The sequence below is a fragment of the Miniopterus schreibersii genome (assembly GCF_964146895.1).
Source record: "Miniopterus schreibersii genome assembly, chromosome: 9".
In the NCBI taxonomy this organism is placed as follows: Eukaryota; Metazoa; Chordata; class Mammalia; order Chiroptera; family Miniopteridae; genus Miniopterus; species Miniopterus schreibersii.
This window is the reverse complement of record NC_138118.1, coordinates 66,684,470-66,706,486: the sequence shown is the minus strand read 5'-3', so window position 1 is coordinate 66,706,486 and position 22,017 is coordinate 66,684,470. Positions and strand designations below refer to the sequence as shown.

General features: G+C 37.2%; 1 protein-coding gene across 8 annotated transcripts in view; it reads left to right on the top strand.

Moving 5' to 3' along the window:
- Positions 1-22,017, top strand: part of ETV1 (ETS variant transcription factor 1) — an 88,026-nt gene that overhangs the window by 53,698 nt on the left and 12,311 nt on the right. For all 8 annotated transcript variants that reach the window (XM_081147450.1, XM_081147445.1, XM_081147447.1 and 5 more), the window contains 4 exons: positions 440-687; positions 16,572-16,640; positions 18,185-18,253; positions 21,243-21,412. In XM_081147450.1, the coding sequence (XP_081003576.1) occupies positions 440-687; positions 16,572-16,640; positions 18,185-18,253; positions 21,243-21,412 (556 nt within the window). The remainder of the gene's footprint in view (positions 1-439; positions 688-16,571; positions 16,641-18,184; positions 18,254-21,242; positions 21,413-22,017) is intronic.

The window sequence follows — 22,017 nt, the reverse complement described above, 5'->3', positions numbered from 1 at the left end:
GCAGTTTGAGATCAGAGCCTTTCACAGTTTTCCTGTGTTTTCCCCCAGTATATAAATATTTGAGACCCTCTTAATATGGAAATTTTGTAAATGACCCAGTTGATTTAGAATTGGGTATTTTTACTGTAAGGATATATATTTTCTCAAAATAGTGAACTGTTCTCCCAGTCCTATTCAAAGCACACCTTTAACTTACTGTATTGTACCAAAAATAATGCTGCAAGTGGCTAAATCAGAAGGGGCACGCCTGTCATGATTAAAAAGCACAGTGCCACTAACCCAGGAAGGAGAAATCTAGCCTTTGTTAAAGATTCACACCTTGGATCAGTTGGTGGTATCCTGTCCATTAAACAGTTCAAAAAAAGAAAAATGTGTGCCAGTATCTTAAAGAGTATTCCTTGTTATTGTTTTATCTGAAACATGCTCTCTCGTCTCCCAGATTTCGCCGCCAGCTTTCGGAACCCTGTAATTCCTTTCCTCCTTTGCCGACGATGCCAAGGGAAGGACGGCCCATGTACCAGCGGCAGATGTCTGAGCCCAACATCCCCTTCCCACCCCAAGGCTTTAAGCAGGAGTACCACGACCCGGTATACGAACACAACACCATGGTCGGGGGCGCGCCCGGCCAAGGCTTCCCCCCGCCTCTGATGATTAAACAGGAGCCCCGAGATTTTGCGTACGACTCAGGTAGGCCCGTGGTTTAAGTGACACCTTTGCACCGGCTTGTGGCCTTGATTGCCTCGGTGGCAGCCTGGGCGGCTCCTATTTTGGGGTGTGGAATCTTCCTAATGTTATCCCTTCTTTGAATCCTTCTGTAGAAGCGAAGGGTGGGGCTATCAAGCCATTGTGTCGGGGACCCATGGTTGAAATAGGATCTAGATATGAAACCAGTACAAAGAAGAGTGCAATTTGTAAAATTAGACACACTCTCAGCCCAAGAGAGTGAGTAACCTTGTAATTCTTTTCAGGATGCTGGGGTTTTTGTTGTTTTTTCCCATTTGCTGCTACAGCACTATTTAATAACAGTGTTTACAGAAAGTAATACACTTCTGCACTGGGTCGCTTATTGCTTATAGCCGTTTGTTTTTTCCTTCATTGGTGGCAAGATTCCAAGGGTCCAGAATTAAAGATTCTTACACACGAGGAGAGGAAGACAAAAACACAGATTTATGGTTTATTCATAGAGCTTAGCTTTAGTCTCAATGAAGCAGAAAGACCCCACAAAGTAGCATATCAAGATGAAGAAAGGGGATTTTTCCTAAAAGTAAGGAACTTTTAAATCTATTGCAGATGTTACCACCAAACTTGACCTTGAGACCTCAGAAGAATTACTTAACTCATTTGTGTGTAGTTTCTCCTGTTACCATCTCAAAATCAGGACATCTGCTTTTCAGACATCTCAGGGACTTTTTACAAAAAGTATGAAATAAAAGCTAATGCTTATAAGGAGGGCACTGTGTATTTGCAAAATATTATTAATATCGAAACTGTGCTCCATCGATGGTTGTGCAATTGGAAATGTTTGGAAACAATGTAATTTCCTTTTGTTTGGATGCAAAGTTTTGGATGTTTAATGAAGGAACTGTTGCTTCTCTAGGAATAATTGCTGAGTTTTTCTATCAGTTCTACTTGAGGAAAGAAAATTGTCCCTGGGTCTTGAGTTTCCAACTTTCATAAAATGACTTGCTTTGTTATAAACTGCCCTCAAAGCTTGGCAAGAGGGAGCCCTGTAACTGAGAGTCTCCCTCTGGCCTCTGGCCACCCTTCCTCATTGGGCAAGAAATTCAGAAGAAATTCAAAAAGAGGAACTGCCCACTCCGAGGTGGTGCCTCCGCTCCCAGATAGTGCATCAGCTACCCAACGCCCGTGAATTCTCTGCCCACCCAGTTTTCTGAAGGCAGAGCACACGGCTCCTGTGTGAACCCCTAAGTCTAAGAAGGTGGCCAGAGGGCAGCTGTCTGTAGGAGGATGAGGGTGGAGTTTGGGTTAGCCCATAAGCTTCCGTGTGAGGCTCCATGGTGTTCGTTGAGAAATGTGCGCAAGAAGTGGGGTGAGTTGGGGTCTAAGACTGGAAGCTGGCTCCACACCGTCCTGTTTCAGGGCTAATCTTGGAAATTTCCCCAAGTTCCAGGTTGTAATAGGGATATATTTTCAAGGAATGAGAGGAGATAAATAAATCAACATTTATTTATCATTTTGTTTCTTTATAATTTTAAAAATTAAACATGGTGTGAGGGCTTTTATTTGAATTCCTGCCCCCGGCCCTGTAATTTGGGGACTATCCTGAAATGCACCGTAGTGGGTTCAGTTTAGAACCCACGTTTATATTTGTCCATGACTTCCACCCATAATTAAGAGCCCTGCAACACAATGGACTTTATTACAGATAAGATCCATTTTTCTCTACATTTCAAATCCTGTTAACTGATGTGATCCTCATTCTCCAAGTGACATTTTAATTTGCTGCATAGTTTTTGAATTCACCATAATTTCAAGAAACGTTCCATGGGAATCATATAAAATAGCTCAAGCAATTAGTTCAAAAGCATTTGTAGAGCATAGCATTGAAAAAGTTTGTGTATTGTAGAAATGTGTTTATACGTATAATCCCAGGAAGATTAACACTGAAACCATTTCTTGATTTTGTGGAGATTATATATAACAGCTCCTTATTTATATTGCATATAAAATTACATGTAACATATTGTTGAGGATGTGCAGCTTTTCTTGAGAAGATGTGAACCAACCAAGGAAGCAATTTAAATAATCCAGTGAGGGCAACAATAGGAGCTGGTGCTCTTAAGATTTAATTGCGTTATTTATGGGCCGTACATAATAGGAACTTCAGAGTCAGTCACTTATAACCTAAAAAGTATAGTTCATGTCTTAGCTCAGGCTGTTGTACTAAAATACCATCGACTGGGAAGCTTAAACAACAGACACCCATTCCTCACAGTTCTGCAGGCCGAGAAGTCCAAGGTCAAGGTGCCAGCAGATTCGGTTCTTAGTGAGGGCCCTCTTCCTGGCTTGCAGAGGGCCCCCTTCTCACTGTGTCCTCACCTGGTGAAGAGAGAGAGGGAGTGAGCTCTGGCCTCTCTTCCTCTTCTTGTAAGATCACTAATCCTACCATGGGTGCCCCACCCTCATGAGCTAATCCTAATTACCCTTCAAAGGCCACACCTCAAAATACCATCTGCTGGGCAATACGGCTTAAACAGTGGGTTTTTGGAAGACACAATCATTCCGTCTATGACAGTCCACTATCCTGTTTTAAAGATATCTAGGGTATCTCTTGCAAGTGTACCGTATACCTTGTAAATTACATATAAAATATTTGTTTAATATTAGAGAAGCAGTTAGTTTACATTACATTCTTCCCTCTAAATTACATTTCAAATTGCTGAAGTTGTACGACACCTTTGAATTCTAATTTCAGTTTCGCCAATAGGATAGTTCTGCTTTGCTTGAAGAGTTGACTAGTAAAGTTATAACTTCTAGATGTGGTCTAAAAGAACCGTAGCAACAGTGTAACCAAGGTCTATGAAAAATTAATCCCTGGATATCAATGTATTTTACTGGCCACTAAATTGCTGCTACTAAGTTAACACATCTGTATATGTCATACATTATAGTCAATAAGGATGATCTCCAGATATTTTTGTTGTCATTAGTTCTTTCATCCTTGCTGAGATCACATTAAATGTCCTTTATTAGAAATCTAACCTGTTTATCACTGAATCATTGATTTCTGGGTTCCCTTATTGATGTTGAACAAATCATATGTTAGAAAATCTTTTAGGTGATTTAAAAACAATGTAAGAAATGTTTCATAGGCAGTTTACTCAGCATCTATGACTAAGGGTATCTTTTCAGAAGGCCTCTAGAACTCTTTATTGCTTAATTCCATACAAAGTAAATGTTGTGAAAATAAAAGAAGCTTTACAAGTGAAAAGGCTGCATGATTATACTTCTAATAAAGCCTGACATTAATTATGACATGGGAAATGGAAGGTCTATTAGTTATAATTATAATTACAGGAATGCGATTTCAACTGCAGAGTATTTAAACTAAAAAATGCAAAATATTACTAGAGTAAAATTTTTTATTCATGAGAAGAGAAAAAACTTAGAAGACAGTGAGGAGATAAGAAATTGGTTTGTTTTAGGGACAATTTGGTGAGTCAACACAATGTGATCATGATTATATTATATTAAATTCTAAATAGCCTGGTTACAGCTATTACTGTTTTCCTTCTCTTAATCTCTAGCCTAACGGGGCTGCATAAAGCAATATACAGGTTTATGGTTGGTTGGTTGGTTGGTTGGTTGGTTGGTTGGTTGGTTGGTTGGTTTTTCCTGAATTGCTTTCTTCCCCAGTGGCCAACTGACCACATGAAAAGGGTTGAACACACGTTGAGTGCTTCATTTGGAGTGCCTCATGCAGTGCCCATTTTCATAGCATCATGGTAATTCTTCCATTTTCATGCTTGCCTAGGATATTTCGCAGGTTCACAGTGCCCAGTGAGGCAGATATTTTATATATTCATCACAGTGTTTTCTTAGAGTTGTGCTAGTTGATTGGTTGTTTTTTTGTTTAGTTAATTTTTTTTTCTTTTGTTCGCTTAGGGTAGTATTGTAAAAGGGCCTTGGAAGCATCTTTTAAACTAATTGGAATAATAACCTAAGAGCTGGGGTGAAGACTGGGAAGGAGGACTTTCAGGGACATGAAGAAGGTTGCTGAAATGAGAAAATGGGGGGACGTACATAGCTTGAGCTTCGGGGGCAGGAGGAGAAAGCAGAGGGTGTGGGAGGAAGTTGATATATGTTTCCAAAAGAAAATGTTTTTGTATTTTTGGTGTGGTTTTTGGGCCATTCCTGCTGGTGCTGGTGGGGTATTCCTTCAGTTTGGAGGCATGTAACATTTATGTGGTGGCAGTGTTGTTAGCACTATTTTAAACTGGGAAATCGACACCATAGTTGTTTCATAGAGTTGTAAATCTTTAAACTCAGGAGCTCTTGGAGGTCACCTAGATTGTATTCCATCTCTAGGTCCTAGTTGAACAGATAATACGTCCAAGTTCACCGTCATCAGTTACACAGATGATTTGTGAAAGAGTCAAAACTAAAAACAAGGTTTTCTTATCCTTTAATTGTATGAAGTGTTAACATTTACTTATTTATTTTTAAATTTATCTTCACTGTTGAAGGTAAGGTTTTCTTACTCTTAGTATAGTGCACAGTTCACAGTCTGTCTTTCTATATAATTGCCCGAAATAGAGTACTTTAGTCCATAATTAGTCACATATATTATTAATTCTTTTCTCTAATTTTTGGACTAAATATTTTTCTATGGTTTTTAAAAGCTCTACATTATCAAGGGGAATAAAAGTATCTGTATGAGGACCAACGGTATGCATTTCCTAATCTGGAGGTGTATGTTTCACATTAGATGGCCCTCAAATGTATTCTGTTAGGTGTTCACTGATGTAAGATAGGAAAAATATAGGACCTCAGATGATATTAAGACTTAGAATACATTCTGTTTCTTTTTTAAAAATAGGCCACACACAAGAGTTGAGATTGTCAAAGAAGTGGCTTTTTCTAAGAGTTCTTCTGGAAAAGGCTGAATTAATAATTACAAGGAAAAGTGGCAAATTAATGGTCCACCCAGATCTAAAATTCTGTGATTCAATGAACTTTGAGTTTGTCTGAACCTTCTTATTGGACTTCACTCTTTAAGCTCGACGGCTTAAAATTTAACGAGAGCAGTCATTTTCAAACTTTTGTCAGCAAATCCATTTTTCACCAGAAACCTTAAGAGGGACTGCGATATACAAAACAGAAGTGAGGAAAGCTTACATTCAGCAGAGTAAAATGGGACTTTTCTAGCATCCATTTTTAAATTCATTTATTCTTCACCCAAGCACACCCGCCCACGTTCCCCACATACTTCTGTATCGCTTGGGACTTTGATAAAGGCCAGTAGACAAAAAGCTTTAAATTTAGAGACTGATTTTCTGTCCTTAGAGTGTCAAAAAAAATAATATATAGGCAGAGAAATGATGAAATAAACACTCATGTGAAATATGTTAAAACGAAGAATATTTTTCATTTTTCATCTGTTAGAGCTGACCAGTGTCTTTGGTACTCACATAGTCCCAAGCTGGCATCTTAGTCAAGAGAGTTAAATAGCCATGGCTTTCTGCAGTGGCCAGTGAGACGTTTTGTGTTGTAAATGCGATTCTGTGTTGTGCTGTGTTGGTGGGTACTCACTGTAGGCATGGAGTAGCAGGGAAAGTGAGGAAATAATTTCCAATGTTGCTTCTAGCCAGCATTGCCTGGGATTCCCATTGTACAGGGTTCATAAATGGTTTTAAAGTGAAAGTTTTAGGATGCGATCAGTGGATAACAGAGCGAGAAGAACATGATTGTTCCTCTGCAGCCACACAGACATGAATAAGTAGTGCTTTATGTGTTTGGGGAGGCCCTGCGAGGGCCTCAATCAGCTGACTCAACATGCACAAAACTAAAACAAACAACACAATTCAGAAGGCTGAAATCACCCAGTAGTTAATCTCTAAACTGTTATCATTATGATTGTTACTACTGTTGCTATAGTAATCTCTCAGAAATCCTGTCATCAGGGTATATAATGTTTAAAAATAATTTCTTATTTACTTATAAGAGGAGATATATTGTAGGGGAATTGAACTCGTGCATATTTTCTAGTACAATTGCATTACACATGTATAATCAACCAGAAATATTGTTCAAAAAACACAAGGAATGCAGTGATTACCAAAGGAAATTTTTGAAAAATGCTAATTAAAGCAGATGGAAAAAAGGGAAGAGAAGTCTACTGATATTTATTTTGAACCTCCAGGCCTGCCATCAACTAACAGCTTCTCCTTTTCAGAATGGAAGGCCCCATGACCGATAATTATCACCTAGTTTTTAAAAATAGGAAATACTACATTTGAAAACATTATGCTTTATTTCAGCAGTTTTTATTTACGTATCATTGAACCACCTCAAGAAGCAATCCTTAAACGAATACTGGAGTTTTTCTAAAAGAATATTGTTTAGGAATTAGTAATTCAGTGCATGCTCGCTCTCCATTGGCCTTGCCCTGTTCCGTATCTTTTCAGGGTGCTAGATTGCAGGATGCCCTATCATCTCCCCACCTGGTTGGGTCAAGCATTTTAACTTTGAACAAAGCAAAATATGGTGGTGACTTTATTCTCTGCCATTTTATTTACCAGATACTAGAAACTGGAAGATAAATATTACATTGTCATAACGCCATTGTAGACAATCCTTCACAAGTTTAAAACCAAAGAACAGACGTCTTTCATGTTTCTTTTCATTCCTTTTGCTGTGGACATGGTAAAGATCCCATGAAAGAGAGTGTGGAGATATATAAATGGGATTGTTGACTGCAACTGTTTTCCCATATGGCTTCAGGTCACTGGAAGAGAAGTGTTTTCTCTCCTCTGTAGTCAAGGATCAAGTTACAGATGGCTAATAAAACTTACTACATGTTTAATAGTATTTAGTACAGGGCTGACTCTTCACAAATCATTCCTGTAATTGCTCAGAAATAGCTTTTTTTCCTCCTTAAAACTGAAGATATTTTGAAGTATGACTGACCATGTATAGTAATTTCTAGAACAGTGATGGTTATGTTTCTGTGAACTGTGGCTTTTTGTACCTGGTATGTGACACTCCCGAATGCTGAGCCTCGGCCCTGTCCCGTTAATTACTAAGCGTCATTTGCTTATGGCCATATTTCGTCCTGAAACATGGCAGCTCTTTTTCCCTTCTCCTAACTTTAAAACTAATGCTTCAAGAAAGCCAAGTGGAGGGAGGATCTTTGGGGAATTTAAGGAATGAGCTGTTGATCCTACAGAAAATGTTAACATCTCATCTGTTTCTCTAACATCTAAAGAGAATTTTCTTTTACTAGGCCAGTGATTTGTGGACTAGGAGATCACTTAATCTCTGATTCTGAGGTGCTTCAATTGTCAAAAGTGACAGTGATGTCTTCCTAATTGATTTTGTTACGATAATAGAGGCCATGGATTGGCTTTGCAATTTAACTTTTTTTAAATTTTATTGCTTAGCCTATCCAGTATGGTTTTTCTTCATTCGTTTCTGAGTTAAAGTAGCGAATCTCCCAAAACAGTCCTGGGGTCTACTATATCAGTTTTTCTAAGAAATACTTCAATATGCTCTAAATCTACAGTTACAGTAAGTGGCATTGGCTAGTGATTTGATTTGAGAATTGAGACTATGGTCTGGATTTACTCTTTATGCATTAACACAGGTCAAATGGACAGGGACTGCATTTAAGTCAGTAATGGAAGGCTGAGGGCTGTCTTAAACCAATCACATCAGTTTTGCCCATGACGGATTGATCCCTAGGGGCAGAACCCTGTAAGCATTTCTCCTCCATGAATGGACTCTATAGAGCCTGGAGTTTCATTCATAAAATGGAGACTGAAAGGAAACACACACAGGCACTCACTCTCTTTCTCTGGAATGTTCATTTATGCCGAGCTGAAGGGCGTAGTGTTCCATCAGCTGCTGCTTTTGCCAGTGGACTGGAAGGAATGATTAATGCTCATTGGTCCTGCCTGCGTGTAACCCGACGCTGTTTATGGCCCTGCAGGGTTCCTAATGTATAGTGAATGCGAAGACAACACTCGCAAATCAGAAACATAAACAGGAACTGGTGGGTCTGAATTCCATTCAAATATGTCATTTCAGCCGCACAGTGTTTGTCTAACTTGGATTTTACAGGCAGGAAAGGGGGAAGGGAGGGCTAATCTGCTTGGAGTTGTACTGGCTTGAAAAAAGGGGGAATTAAAAGGGGGAAGGGAGTGTCCTTTCATAGTGTGAGAATTTTGGTTTCTTTTTAAAGAAAGCAATCGGGATGCTTAGGCCCAGAACTGTTTACTGCGCGTGGATGAAATGAACAGACAGTTGTTTTTATACGTGCAAGTGAGATTTGAAATGAAATAAAAGTTCAAGGGTGCTTATTTGGATCTCTTCGTGTGTGTGTGTATTTCATGAATGTGAACAGGAGTACGGAGATAAATATTATTTATTTCTTAAAAGGCTATATTTTAGATTTAGAAAATTATTGTAGAATTTTTTTACACTCGAACGATTTCTCTACTTAAGTGAGTCAACTACTTAATAGTTTAGAGAAAAAGGGAGACTTTTTCTTTAATAACTACTTTAACCTTACGTATGAAAAACCTAATTGAAACCTTTTCCAAGGGATTTTTGTCAGAGTAAATAGATCATTATTACTTTTATCACATGTTGTTGGCGTGTGTGTGAATTTTCGAGCTGATTGTTCCTAATTCTGGGAAATTTGACAAGGATAGATATTGGAAGATACACGTGAAAGACAAACAAAACAAAACGGAAAGACACAAGCATGTGTTATTGTGATTTATTTACTTTTCTCTTAAGTGTAGAGAAGTGTCTGTGAATGCTCCATTCATCGGGCTGGCACCGTTCACGGCCTCATCCACATGTTTTGTTATTGTTAGCATTAAAAAATAAAACCACCCACTCTGAATGACACCGGCAATATTACACTGAATCCTGGGCCTGACGTCTATTTCCTGTGTCATCTTGAACACGCTTTGTTACTTCTTTTATTGTCAGTTTCCTTATTTATGAAAAGAACCCAATAATTCTCATACTTTCCTGTTTTTGTAAGGATGAAATATGATGATATTTGTAAAGGTACTAATATAGTATTAGAGAAAGTGACAATAGTAAAGGATTCTGTCTTTATGATTTTATCTTGACTTCTAGAGATACCCTCAAAGACTGCTAGTCCTTAAATAAGATGCCATTATGTCTAATATTTATAAATACATACCCCGGGGGGGAGGGGGGGGCTAAAAGACATAAGAGAAAATAAGAGCCATGTTCTTAATGTTAAAACAATCACTGTGCAAGGCAAACAGGATATGTACTAGTATGGTGTTTCTGATAATGAACCAGTCATACTGAACTTCTTACTAGTATTATTCATGTACGAAGCCAGTGGAATAAATCGTCTGAATAGTGTGGTGATCTTAGGAGAGATGAAACTGAGAAGACAGAACAATCCATGATGTATTTGTTTCAAATCATGTAGATTCTAGAAGGTGAAAGATTCCGTATTAAAGCTCAACATTAAAACTTCATCCAGTTTAGAAATCTTTCGTGGCCCATTTTGGCAGCTGATGGCATGTTTTCTCATATTTTCTTTAAAACGTCTGTTCATTCTCAGAGTACACCAGTATCTAACAAATAGTCAGTTACAGTTGTGCGTATGTTTCCTATCACTTCAACTTTATTTTAAACTTGAACTTAATAAAACCTTAACTTAATAAAACCTTGTCAAACTTGTAAAATTGTGAGCCTATTAGATCACATAAACTAAGCTTTTTAAATCTGGTCATTATTTGTACAGGATACTGTTCCCCGCCCCTCCAAAAAAAACCCCCAGATGCTTACAAGAAGTTTGGGGTTTTAGAAGTAAATTTCTACACTGTTATTTCAAGTGATGTAGTCTTTAAGTTTTAAAAGCATCTGAATACAGATAACAGCATTCCTTTTTTTTTTTCTTTTTTAAGATTTTGCAAATGCCATGTAGAAATATAAAGACTCCTGTGGTTCTTTCTTCCTCCAATCTGTCAGCAGTGGAGTCAGTACCTCTGAGCTGTGGTGGAAGCGATTTCTCTGTGGATTTTATGTATTCACAGTTTACTACAATCCTAATGAGAAAGATCCCATCTCAGTGTGAATGAAGTCATACTAAATTCATCACCCTCTTGAGAGTTCAGCCACCTCTAACTTTCTGACTTCTGCCCATGAGATATTATATTCACATAACGCTTTTGTGACTGACAACACATAGGCCTCATAAAATGTGACTATTTTGGTGTCACACTTGCTTTATTTCTCAGGTAAATCCAGACATACTAATATTGGGCCTTATTTTTAGAGTTACTTATTTTTAGGTTTGATATATTATAGAGGGATTATATGGTATAAAAAATTATCCCCCTTTAGCACCCTTTTCAGGAAACATTATAAAATAAAGTCTTCTCAATGAGCTACATGAAGTCTATTCATGTGGCAGGTGGAAATGCGGAGTAAAGGATGCTATACCAGGATGTCTGTGAATGCATTTGCATTGAAACATATCTTCATAAAGCTCATATTATTTATGTACTCTAGAAAACCTTTGGATTTTAAACATTAAACTGTCAGTCAGATTGCAGGGAAACGAGAAAAACAAAACTGTAAAATATAAAGTTTAACAAATAAAATTTTGGCACAGTATGCCATAGTGCTCATCTTGAATGAGATTGGTGTCATTAATTAGTTCTCAATACAACTCAATATTTCTTTAGATAATAAATGCATGCTTTTGAAAAACTTGTTAAAGCTCCAATATATACATCAAAATACACACACATATGCACAATTGCACATACATTCATTTTTCACCAAGTACCTGATAATTTGAGATATGTTTCAACACACACATTTTGGCTCTGGGCATTCAATGCACGAAATTTTCCTCCACCATCAATGTACAAGACACAAGTTTAGGTTCTGATTTTGTCACCTCCTCAGTGAGTTAAGTGTATACTCCATCTATCTTTGCTTTGCATACACACATGAAAGCAAAATCTCGTTAAACTACATTACACTTACTCCTGTTGTGCTGGAATTTCTCATTTACTCTTATAGACTTGCTACGCTTAAGTTATCACACTGGTTATTGCTACAGGAATGTAAACAGAAGCATCAAATGAAATGGAGGTGTTTTCCCCCCTTGTTCAGAGTTTACAATCTGAAATATAGCCAGATTGGTGTACTTTTTGATAACAACCAATTTCAACAGATGGTTGTGACAAATATTTTCTCTCTAATCTGGCCTGATTTGCTCCTAGAAACTTTAGGCAAGCCATGCCCTGAGAGGAAACCTTCATTCTGTATTACTGGACAGCAAGTTAGCATATGAGAGCACTGCCTAACAGTATTACATGTGCAAATTCAAAGCTACACTTTGTGGTCAAACGCTTGGGACAGCTTCCCAAATCAGTATTATGTTTCCCAGTTCAGCTTTACAATGCAAGTCAAGAGACAGAGAAACCAGCTTCGTTTCAGACCTGCATATCTTAATCTAAAGAGAATTTTAACAGTGTTACTACAGATGAAGACTAGTCAAATCGGGTCGTTGGGAGTGTTAGTTTACTTTTCTTCTTAACTTCCTCTACACTGACTAGTGTATTCAAGTGACTACAGTTTTTCTGCTTTAAATTTTTGCAGCATATTAGATCAGCTTTCATCACCATGAACTCATCTGTGACAAATTACAGGCAGTTAGTTTCTGCAAGCTGATTTGGCCCAGTGCTAATGTCATGTTGTAGAGCAATTTGACCCATAAGTTTCAAAATAATAAAAAATCCTTTGTCTTAAATTAAATTTGCATAATTCAATTTACAGATTGAATTGAAAACTTTTAAACCAGAGTTATTTAGTACCAATATCAAGAAGTATTACTGTAAAAAGAAGCTTAAAAGAGGTACCGCCATCAGAGGAAGGGTGGGGGTGAGGAGTGGGAGGGGGAAGCGAAAAACTAATATGTATATATGCTTGACCTATGGACACAGACAACATTGTGGAGAAGTCCTGAGAGGGCAGAGGTGGATGCCAGGTAGAGGGCATCAGTGGGGGGGAAAAGGGGACATCTGTAATACTTTCAACAATAAAAATAAACTTAAAAAAAGAGGTGTCTCCAAGTTTTTTAGATGTAATGGAGATTCTCATCTAAATCTTATAAATAATAAAGTTATAATGAATTTGAAATAAATATATTTTAAATATCATTGGTTACTAGATTTGTGAAGAATATTACAGAATAAGTACCCTAATAAGCAATAAATCAATTATCTCAATAGATAGGTGATTTAATTTTAGCACAGCAAATCAAGATATAAAAATAATTGTGATACATAATGATTTCTAGTTTCAAGTACTGTGGTTCATTCAGTTCAAACCCCTGTGAGGTTCACTTAAAAATAGATTCTTTTATTAGTAATAAGTACCATATGTTGAATCCTCACTGTTTGCAGATACTGGATGAAATGTTGCCCAAAATTATGCCATATGATCCTCCCAACAACCCTTTGAAAGATACCACAATTATCCCCATTTTACAGATGTGGAGGTTGAGAGTTAGAGATGCTAAATAACTAACCAAATGTCATACTACCCTGAAATGTCAGAATGGAGATTGAAAACCATGTCTGTTAGATGGCAAGATACACGTCTGGAGTCACTGTGCTGTAATAATGATCCTAAGCGTATAATCTATGGACAAGAACAATGTAAAAATGCTGTCATCTTAACAGTTGTGCACAGGTTAAAACTACAGCTCGTTGTTGTTGAATTTCGGGAGTTTCATTCCATAGAAAAATACAAGCGAATGCATGTGCAATGCCTCCCCTCCCTGCCACGAAACATTTGCCTTTGAAGTCGCCGCTGAGCTAGTTGGGATCTTAGATGAGCATTTAGCAGAAGTTAAAATGTAATGCCAAACTTCATTGGCTGGATTTTTTATTAGATAAGGTAGAAATGAAAGCAGCAGGCAATTTAATTAGCAGTAATTTTTCTGGGCAAGTCATTACTTTGATGAACTTCAGAGCAATGTTTATGGCTCCTAATTAACCATGTTAGTCATTTGATTGAATAATCACTTTGGAAATGTTTCTACAATTTGATTAGAGTCTGACCTACTCTGACAGTCATAAATTAACTGATATCACTTTAGGATAACATGACTTTAGTTACTTTAGGGGGGAAAAACTCCTCTTAACCATATTTTTTCAGGCTTCCCTGGACCATATAAAAGACACCGATTTTAAAGATAGACTGGATTTAAACAATGGTAGCCGAGCGTCTCGATTTTAAGAGCAGGATGTTAATTTTATTCACTCTAGGGTATAATAAGTAGTATGAAGAGCTGGCAAAAACACAGTTATATTCTCTTATGAATTTTTTTCTAAATTGCCACACAATGCTTTTTGTTTTTTATAAATTAGAACACAAATTGGGCCTTCGGAAATGTAACGGAGGGCCTGGCTTTAGGCATATCATAAGTCATTAATTTATTATATTTAAAACCAGTATACTTTAAACATCATAGACTAATAACTATTACAGAGTAAGTCACCAGAATCAAGAAAGCAGCCAGTTCAATACACACGTGAGTGTTAGTAAAATTACCCATCAAATCTTATCTCTGATGTTAAATGTCTAGTTTTCCAGGATTATGCTTATTTTATATTATTTTAGAGCGCTTTTATAAGATATTCTTTCAACTCTGAGTAGTGGTTTTCTTAGAAATGCCTGCATTTTTTTTCTCTCTCTCTTTCCTCCTCCCCCCTGGGGAGGAAAGACCGCATTTAGTCACAGGCTTATATGTAATAGAGTTTAGCCTATATGTTTTCCTCTGGCTGCCTCCAGAGCCAGCCAGCTGTTTTTGCAGCCACACTCCAGCTGGGCAGCGTCAGTAAAAGTATTTTGTGGCAGGGTGTCAACATTGGTACAACAAAATGCTTGCCTCCGAGCATCTGCTGAGCTGATGGCAGAGTCTCTAACACTGTCCCCTCCAGGTCCAGCTGCTTGGAGGGACTTTATGCCTGCAATAAATCAAAATAACATTAAAAATTACATTGAGGTACCATTGGTTAAAAAGTCGGGATAAAATGTATTGCTATTTGGTAACCCAAAAGATGAACTACACTGCCACCTGTTATAAATCTGATAATAGGAAACCAGGTGACTGCCTTTGGTAGGGGTCAGGATTGTGTGCCGCCTAATACTTTATATAAAGAAGGCGTGGGGTAACAAAGTGTTTGATAAGGAGTTTTTTACTCTCTTCAACTTGTAGGTTCTTGATTCCCACGTACTTTTAAATGTTATTGCTATTATGGGTTGTCGTTAAAACATTTTTGATTAAAACCACATGCAACAAACTTTTTTCTGTGGAAAAAACACACAAACCCCTCGTGTTTTGGTTGACGTTCATCACCGCACAAATTTAAAAATAAATCAGATAGACTTTAAAAATGGAACATTCAAGACCGATGAAAGATCACATTTGGGCCAAGTAGTGCTAATTATCTACAACTTGAAAGTGTACAGATGGATAGTTAAAAGGAGATAAGAGTCTTTAGATTCCAATCCATTTAAATGTTCTTTATTACTTGTTAGGTTGTTTGCTTACTACAGGTGGTAGAAAAGAGGACATATTCTTATATTAAGTCGCACACTTTTGTAGATTTTCTCGATTTATTTTTGTATATGTTGTTTTAACAAATATTAGTATTGCCTACAGAAGATAGAATTAACTTGATCCCATGTATTGATACCTGCCTATTAAAACTATGTATGTTATATGCAGTTTTGGGCCAGGTTTGTGGAAACCGAAACTTACAGAATTTGGGGAATCTTCTTAAAGTAAAAGAGAAGGAAACTGCTTATAAAACGTTAGGTTCAGGCTTAGAAGAGACCCTGGAAAGTACAGGGTCCTGAAGTTTAAACTTCTTCGGTTTCACCAGTATCCCCCTGTGATTATTTAAGTGAACTTCCATATTCAGAATCAAAGAACTGGGGACAGAATTTAGATAATACCTGACCCAACCCTTTATTTTATGGAAATATAAGCACAAATGGTGTGCCTAAAGTACGTAGCTTAATTAGTAGTAAATGAAGGACTTGAATTTTAATCTGTCTCATAATTCATATTCCTTTCCTTTTCTCCATGTCTCAGCTACTAAACATATTAAATGCATAACTATCAGTATGACTCAAGTTTAACCATTAACCAAGTTTATTTTCTCAGCGATGAGTTAACATGATCACATAAGGAAGGCCTCACTCTTTGGGTAATAATGGTGTTTGCTATGAAATTTTGGATTTCAGTTTTATAGCCTCATTGGTTTTGAATATGATCTGCATGCTTCAGAAAATGACAAGCCAGTCATGCTTTTATCCGGGGAGAAAAAACTAAGTAATCACCTTAAAGGGCTGGAGTAACGTTAAGAGGTTTAGCAATTTCGTCTTTCCATAGTAATCTCTATCCAAGTGTTCATGAAATAAGCTATGAATTAGTTTTTGTTGAGTTTTGCTTTGAGTGCCGTGGGATATAAACATGTATTCCATAAATGGCCTGAAACATATTTTTAACTCATGACACCGTTTCAAGGACACCACCGCGTTCATGTGGGGAATTGCAGGTCGAGCCAGCCTTTAGCAAGATTAATGTGGATAAAACTCTGAATTCCCATGTGGGCTCAGGAGAATCGGTTCACCATCTTTCTTTCATTTCTTGTGTGGCCCTGCCTAAAATGTACACGTGCTGACAAGGTCCCCTCTTGGAGACGGGTGTCCACTTCTGTTACTTTCTTATGTGCCCTGTGCTCATCGATAGCACCGTTTCCCAGCTCCTGACTTCTCTTGACCAGTGTTGTTTCCTCTTGCAGAAGTGCCTAGCTGCCACTCCATCTACATGAGGCAAGAAGGCTTCCTGGCTCATCCCAGCAGAACAGAAGTTAAGTTTTCCATTATTGTCAAAATCAGCAGACATCCCGAGGATGCGGTCACTTAATTAATCATTATGTCTTATGGGAAAAATTACTTATGTTTCCTAACCCATTATTTTTAAAGTTTAACTTTTTAAAGGAAAAGGGAGATTTTTCAGGTCATGATATCATGCGTTTGGTTGTTAAAGTGAGTCATGTGCATATAAACAGCTGAAACGTGGATTTCTGTGTTCTTTTTTGCCAATAACCACATCCTTTTAAAAAAGAACATGTGCTTTATAGATTACCCTACCTTCCTGCTCTCTACTGAAATGTATCTTCGAGGAATTTTCAGTTTTGCTTGACAGTTCCAAGTCAATGTTTTAAAAATACAGTACAGTAGATTTAAATATATTTGCTTTTAAATATCCATGATTTTACATTTTTGGACAAGATATTAAGAGTCGAAATTCACATGAGAGGACTTTAAAGAGGGAGTTTTTATTGTGGATATGTTTATGGTAACCATGGTGGGAAAGCTTTGATCTAATGGGCTTTGATATCGGCAAAGGAAAGAATAAAAATGATTTTATCTGGATATCATCCACATTAAAGTATTTCTGGAAATAAGTGCATGGTTCTTGATGTAAACTGTGTATTTATTTTCAGTGAGATGACATAGCTCCATCCTTCTAGGTTTGGTTTAATACTGGTTGTTTTGTCTAAATGATATTAATAGAAGTAAATCCCTGTGTTTAAAGGATAGTATAATGAGCTGGTAAATCCAAAATACTTGAGACCAAAAGTCTGCACAAATGCAGTGCAATTATTGTTACTATTGTTAATATTATGTATCCACAATAGAGACCAACATAGTTGAGAAATAAAACCATGACTGTATGAAATTTCTTCCTAGTCATTAAAGATAACAATTATATAAAGGTCCACAGTCAAGGATATTTCCAGGAGAACATCATTCTGAAAAGCTGTCGATTTATTTTGCACTTTTTTTCCTGTGGACTTACAGCAAAAAAGGAAACTTAAAAAAATTTTTTTTAACTACCTTGCCTGTTGAAGATGAAAACATGAGAAGGCTGGCCTAGATATTTCTCCAAGGAAGTAAGGGGTTAAACCAGGGCAGTAATACAAGGCAAATATCAGTAATTCCATTTGCTTTCCCTCTTATCTCATTAATATAACTTGGAAGAAATTGGGAAAGGAGATGATATGTTACAAATCCTAGGTTTTCCAGTGTTTATGTGAGCTCTCTGCTTGTGTTAGTAATAACACCAATAGCTAAGTCTCATATATCACTGTGTGTTAGGCGCTATTCTAAACTTGTATATATTAAATTATTTGATCCTCACAACATACCTATAAAGTAGATGGTTTATTGTTAGTCCCATTTTATAGATGAGGAAACTGAGGCACAGAAGTTAAATACTATGCCCAAGGTCACAGAGCTGAAAAATGGCAGTTATTTTCTACCTGAAGTTTTGTGTTCATGGTTCTATTTTAAATTGTTTGTGAGCTTCATTTCTATCATGATTAAATGATCTCATTTTCTCCCACAGGCTGTATGTTTGAAAAGGGCCCCAGGCAGTTTTATGATGACACCTGTGTTGTCCCAGAGAAATTCGATGGTAGGTTTTCCATTGTGCTTCCAGTTTCGCTTTTTGTAGTGGGAGCGGAGAGATCACTCTCTCCTCTTTTGCCAACAGTCAACATGCCTACGTAAAGATTTCTATGCACTTCATTTATGAGGCACTCAACGCTTGCTAAATTTACCTTTTAAAAATTCTCTTTCCTGCCTCCATTTAGAAGCTTTTTTCTTTTGTCCCATAAGAGATCACATTTTAAAGATATAACCAGAGTGCCTTTCTTGCTGAGCTCTGTGTAGAGGAAGAGGGGTCTTTCCATTGCCCTGCTGAGCACATGCAGCCTGTTGTTCGAGATTTATTGAAAGCTGATTCCATAATTAACAAAGCAGAGCAGAAAGCATGCTACTGTGGATGCACAGATGATGCATGCGGCCTCTTTCCTTTCATTGTTCATGCAAAGATGCACTGTGGAGCACAGGACCAACAGAGCTGCCTGTTTGGTTAGTGGTTGCTAGTCCTCTTGTTTTTTTCTGGCAAGGTGTTCATTACTAGTGGGGCATTACTTTGTAATTGCTTGAAAGGTAGTTGGGAAAACATTACCTTTTTAATATCACTCACTGTTGCCCTAAGAAGGTCCCAGATGTTAGAAAGGGGTATTAGGTTAGATAGAATCTTCTTTTCTCCACCAGGGTGGCAGAAGTCGGCATCTAGAGAAAGGTTGGGTAAAAATTGAACAGCTAATTGATTTAGTGGTTCTTCAGAGTGGTCTCCATATTTCCTGCTTTGATTGTTTAACAGGAAACGGGCAGGGGCCCTCTGATTATCTGATTGCACAAACTTTGGGGATCATGGCCGTAATGACTTGGTAGCTCTCAGAAGTTTTTAATTGTCATTATTTAAACAGCAAAGTCATGCTCAGATTGCTCCTTAATCTCTAATTAGTTGCATGTAAACCCCTCTGTTCTCAAGGTTTCTGCTATTGCACTTCTCAGAGGGATGCTAAGTCTTGGGAAGATCGGTTTCCTTTGCCTTCCTTTAAATTGCCAAATTCATTCAAGGTCACAGGGTGAAAGCTCTAATAGGGGTCACTCTTTTGGCTCTATTCTACAATAGATGTCAATTTTAAGCTTTGAGTCTCAGAGACATGATCCGTGTTATTTTTAACCATTAGTAGAGCATCACAATTCTTAAAATTACAGCCTTTTCTCTTGAGACAAAGCATCGAGTCTTTACTTCTTGGAATGACCTTTATAGTTCTGTTCAGTATTAGTGAGCTTAACATTTTAAGAAATCTTGGTAGTCAGTATGGGCATGTAGGGAAGAAAAAAGCTCAAAACCATAGACAGGATTATGATATAATCTAACAGGCCAGTGTCATACTCATGTTCAGGACAGCTAAGTGTCTTGACTTGTAAATATGCCTCAATTTTATACTAAGACAACATTTTTTGGAAGAGAGTATGATTCTTACAGTTTATAGGGAATAGGGAACAAAAAGAAAGAATAACAAAAGGTTATTTTTTTTCTCTATAAAGGCCAAGTAAGTCAGTCACATTTACAAGCAGAAGCAATCTAGAGATTATAAAACTTGACAGTGTTTCACTCTGCATAATTGCTCATTTGCCCCCATGAAAAATTTGCAAATCTCAGAAGGATAAAAAAGATAAAACTGTCATCAAATCAATATGGAGAGACACTTCTGTATTACCTAGCTGAGACCAAAACAACATAACGATTTTTAGCAGCTACTGATGATAATTGTACTTCAGTTTCAGTTTTTAAAGTGCTGTTCTTTCTGTAATTATTTTAAGAGGAGTGTATCTCTGTTTACTGACCAAAGGAAAGATTTTTTAAAAGCTTATGATTTGGTCTGTTTTATAATTCACACTTAGTGTGAGTCGATCAGCTCGAATGTATTGTCTGAATTGTTTCTTTAGTGAAGAGAAATTCATGCATTAACAATGATATGCTCGTGGGGTGCTAGACATTCAATCCCCAATGGGACTGATTCCACCTCTGTTAAAGACCGTTGGCTGGAGATACAAGTAAATAATCAGTAGTCATGAACTGAGTTTTTTGTTTGTTGTTTTGTGTTTTTTTTTTGGTAAAGCCGAGATAACCAACCAGATTTATGCCTAAAGAATGTCAACAGTAACATCTTTATTGCTGTAATCTGCTTCATTGATTATTACACTATGTATGAATACCGAATAAAAGTAACACACCTTTCTTGCTTAAAGATATAAATTCACTGAAAGCTCTGGTGTATACATTTTAAAATTGGACTTTTAAAAACAGAGTAGCAAGCTAAATTTAAGCGAGTGAAACCAAGAAATAAAGAAAAATGAGAATTTCCATTTGCTGCCAGTTGAAAAATTGGTAATGCCCATATGAAGGTGTGGAGGAAAGATGGTATTGATGATAACCAGCATGCCCGGAATTGCCCCTGAGATGTTCCTAATTTATTAGGAAAATTACTTAACTCAGATTACTTAACTCAGAGTTTAAGATGTTATTAAATTTGCTTTGACATGTTTGCATTAAAATAGTCAAGTTTGTCATGCGAAGGTCAAAGAGATATTTACAAATTGTAGTTTGCAGAATTTAATTTCTACAAATAAAAAGCTCAAAGCTTAAAATTGATTCCTCTGTCTTTAGTGTTGCTGAGAGCAGTGAGTAATGACATTAACAATAAAAGCAAAGAAGTGTGATTTGATGCTATGATGGTTAAAGAAATCAATGAAAAAATAGCAATACAAAATTTTAACAAGTTAATGACACCTATGGATTTATTCTGCACATATATGCATTTATTTTGACCCTTATATGTTATGTACAGTTGTCTGTAAGTTTAGACAGATTTCTGGTTTCTAGTCAACCCCCTAAGTATTTTAAATCTCTATTAAATGGCAAAATATTTCATAGAAACCCATAAAGTGTTTGTAGTTTAACCATTTAACACTGGCTTAATGTAAATTTTTGAAGATGTTATATTGCTAATAATAGAAACTTAAATTTTTTTTTAATTTAGGGGACATCAAACAAGAGCCAGGAATGTATCGGGAAGGTCCCACGTACCAGCGGCGGGGATCACTTCAGCTCTGGCAGTTTTTGGTGGCTCTTCTCGACGACCCCTCAAATTCTCATTTCATTGCCTGGACTGGGCGAGGCATGGAATTTAAACTGATCGAGCCTGAAGAGGTGGGTTTAGTAGATTTTCGTTAGGAAAATCAGATATGTTATAATATAAAAAGACATACGTGATTAATATGCCAAATATGTGGCTTTAAAAATTTTTTAACTTTAGGAAAACCTTCCAAATTAGAAAGTGTGTGTGTGGGGGGGGGAGCATGCATACATTTAAAATAAAATGAATATGTTGCATGCTTGTTCCAGTTGAATACCATCCTACAGAATTGTTGTTGAAGAAAGTCAACCAGAACACCATCAGCATAAGCCTTTATTAGAGAATGCAGGGCTTGGGACATCTGTAGAGGAGCATCTAAGTTTGAAGTGTTGGATGGTCTTTAGGGGATATCTGTGAGACTCATCTGGTTTTGGGTATGGAGGAATTGTTCTTACGAATTGACAGGTATTATTTGGAGAATCTTGATTTTGTTAAGGGTGTAGGAGAGGGATAGTGACCCAAGTCTCTGCAATAGGGGGTGGGGGGAAAACAGCTGTGGGAGATGTAGGCAGGGGCCACTGGGAAATTTTCACTCCTGAAGTGTCTCTTAGGAGACCAGGCCTGGTAGGAACATTGTTTCCCTTTGATAGTTGGTGACATTTGTTTCAAGTCAGCTGAA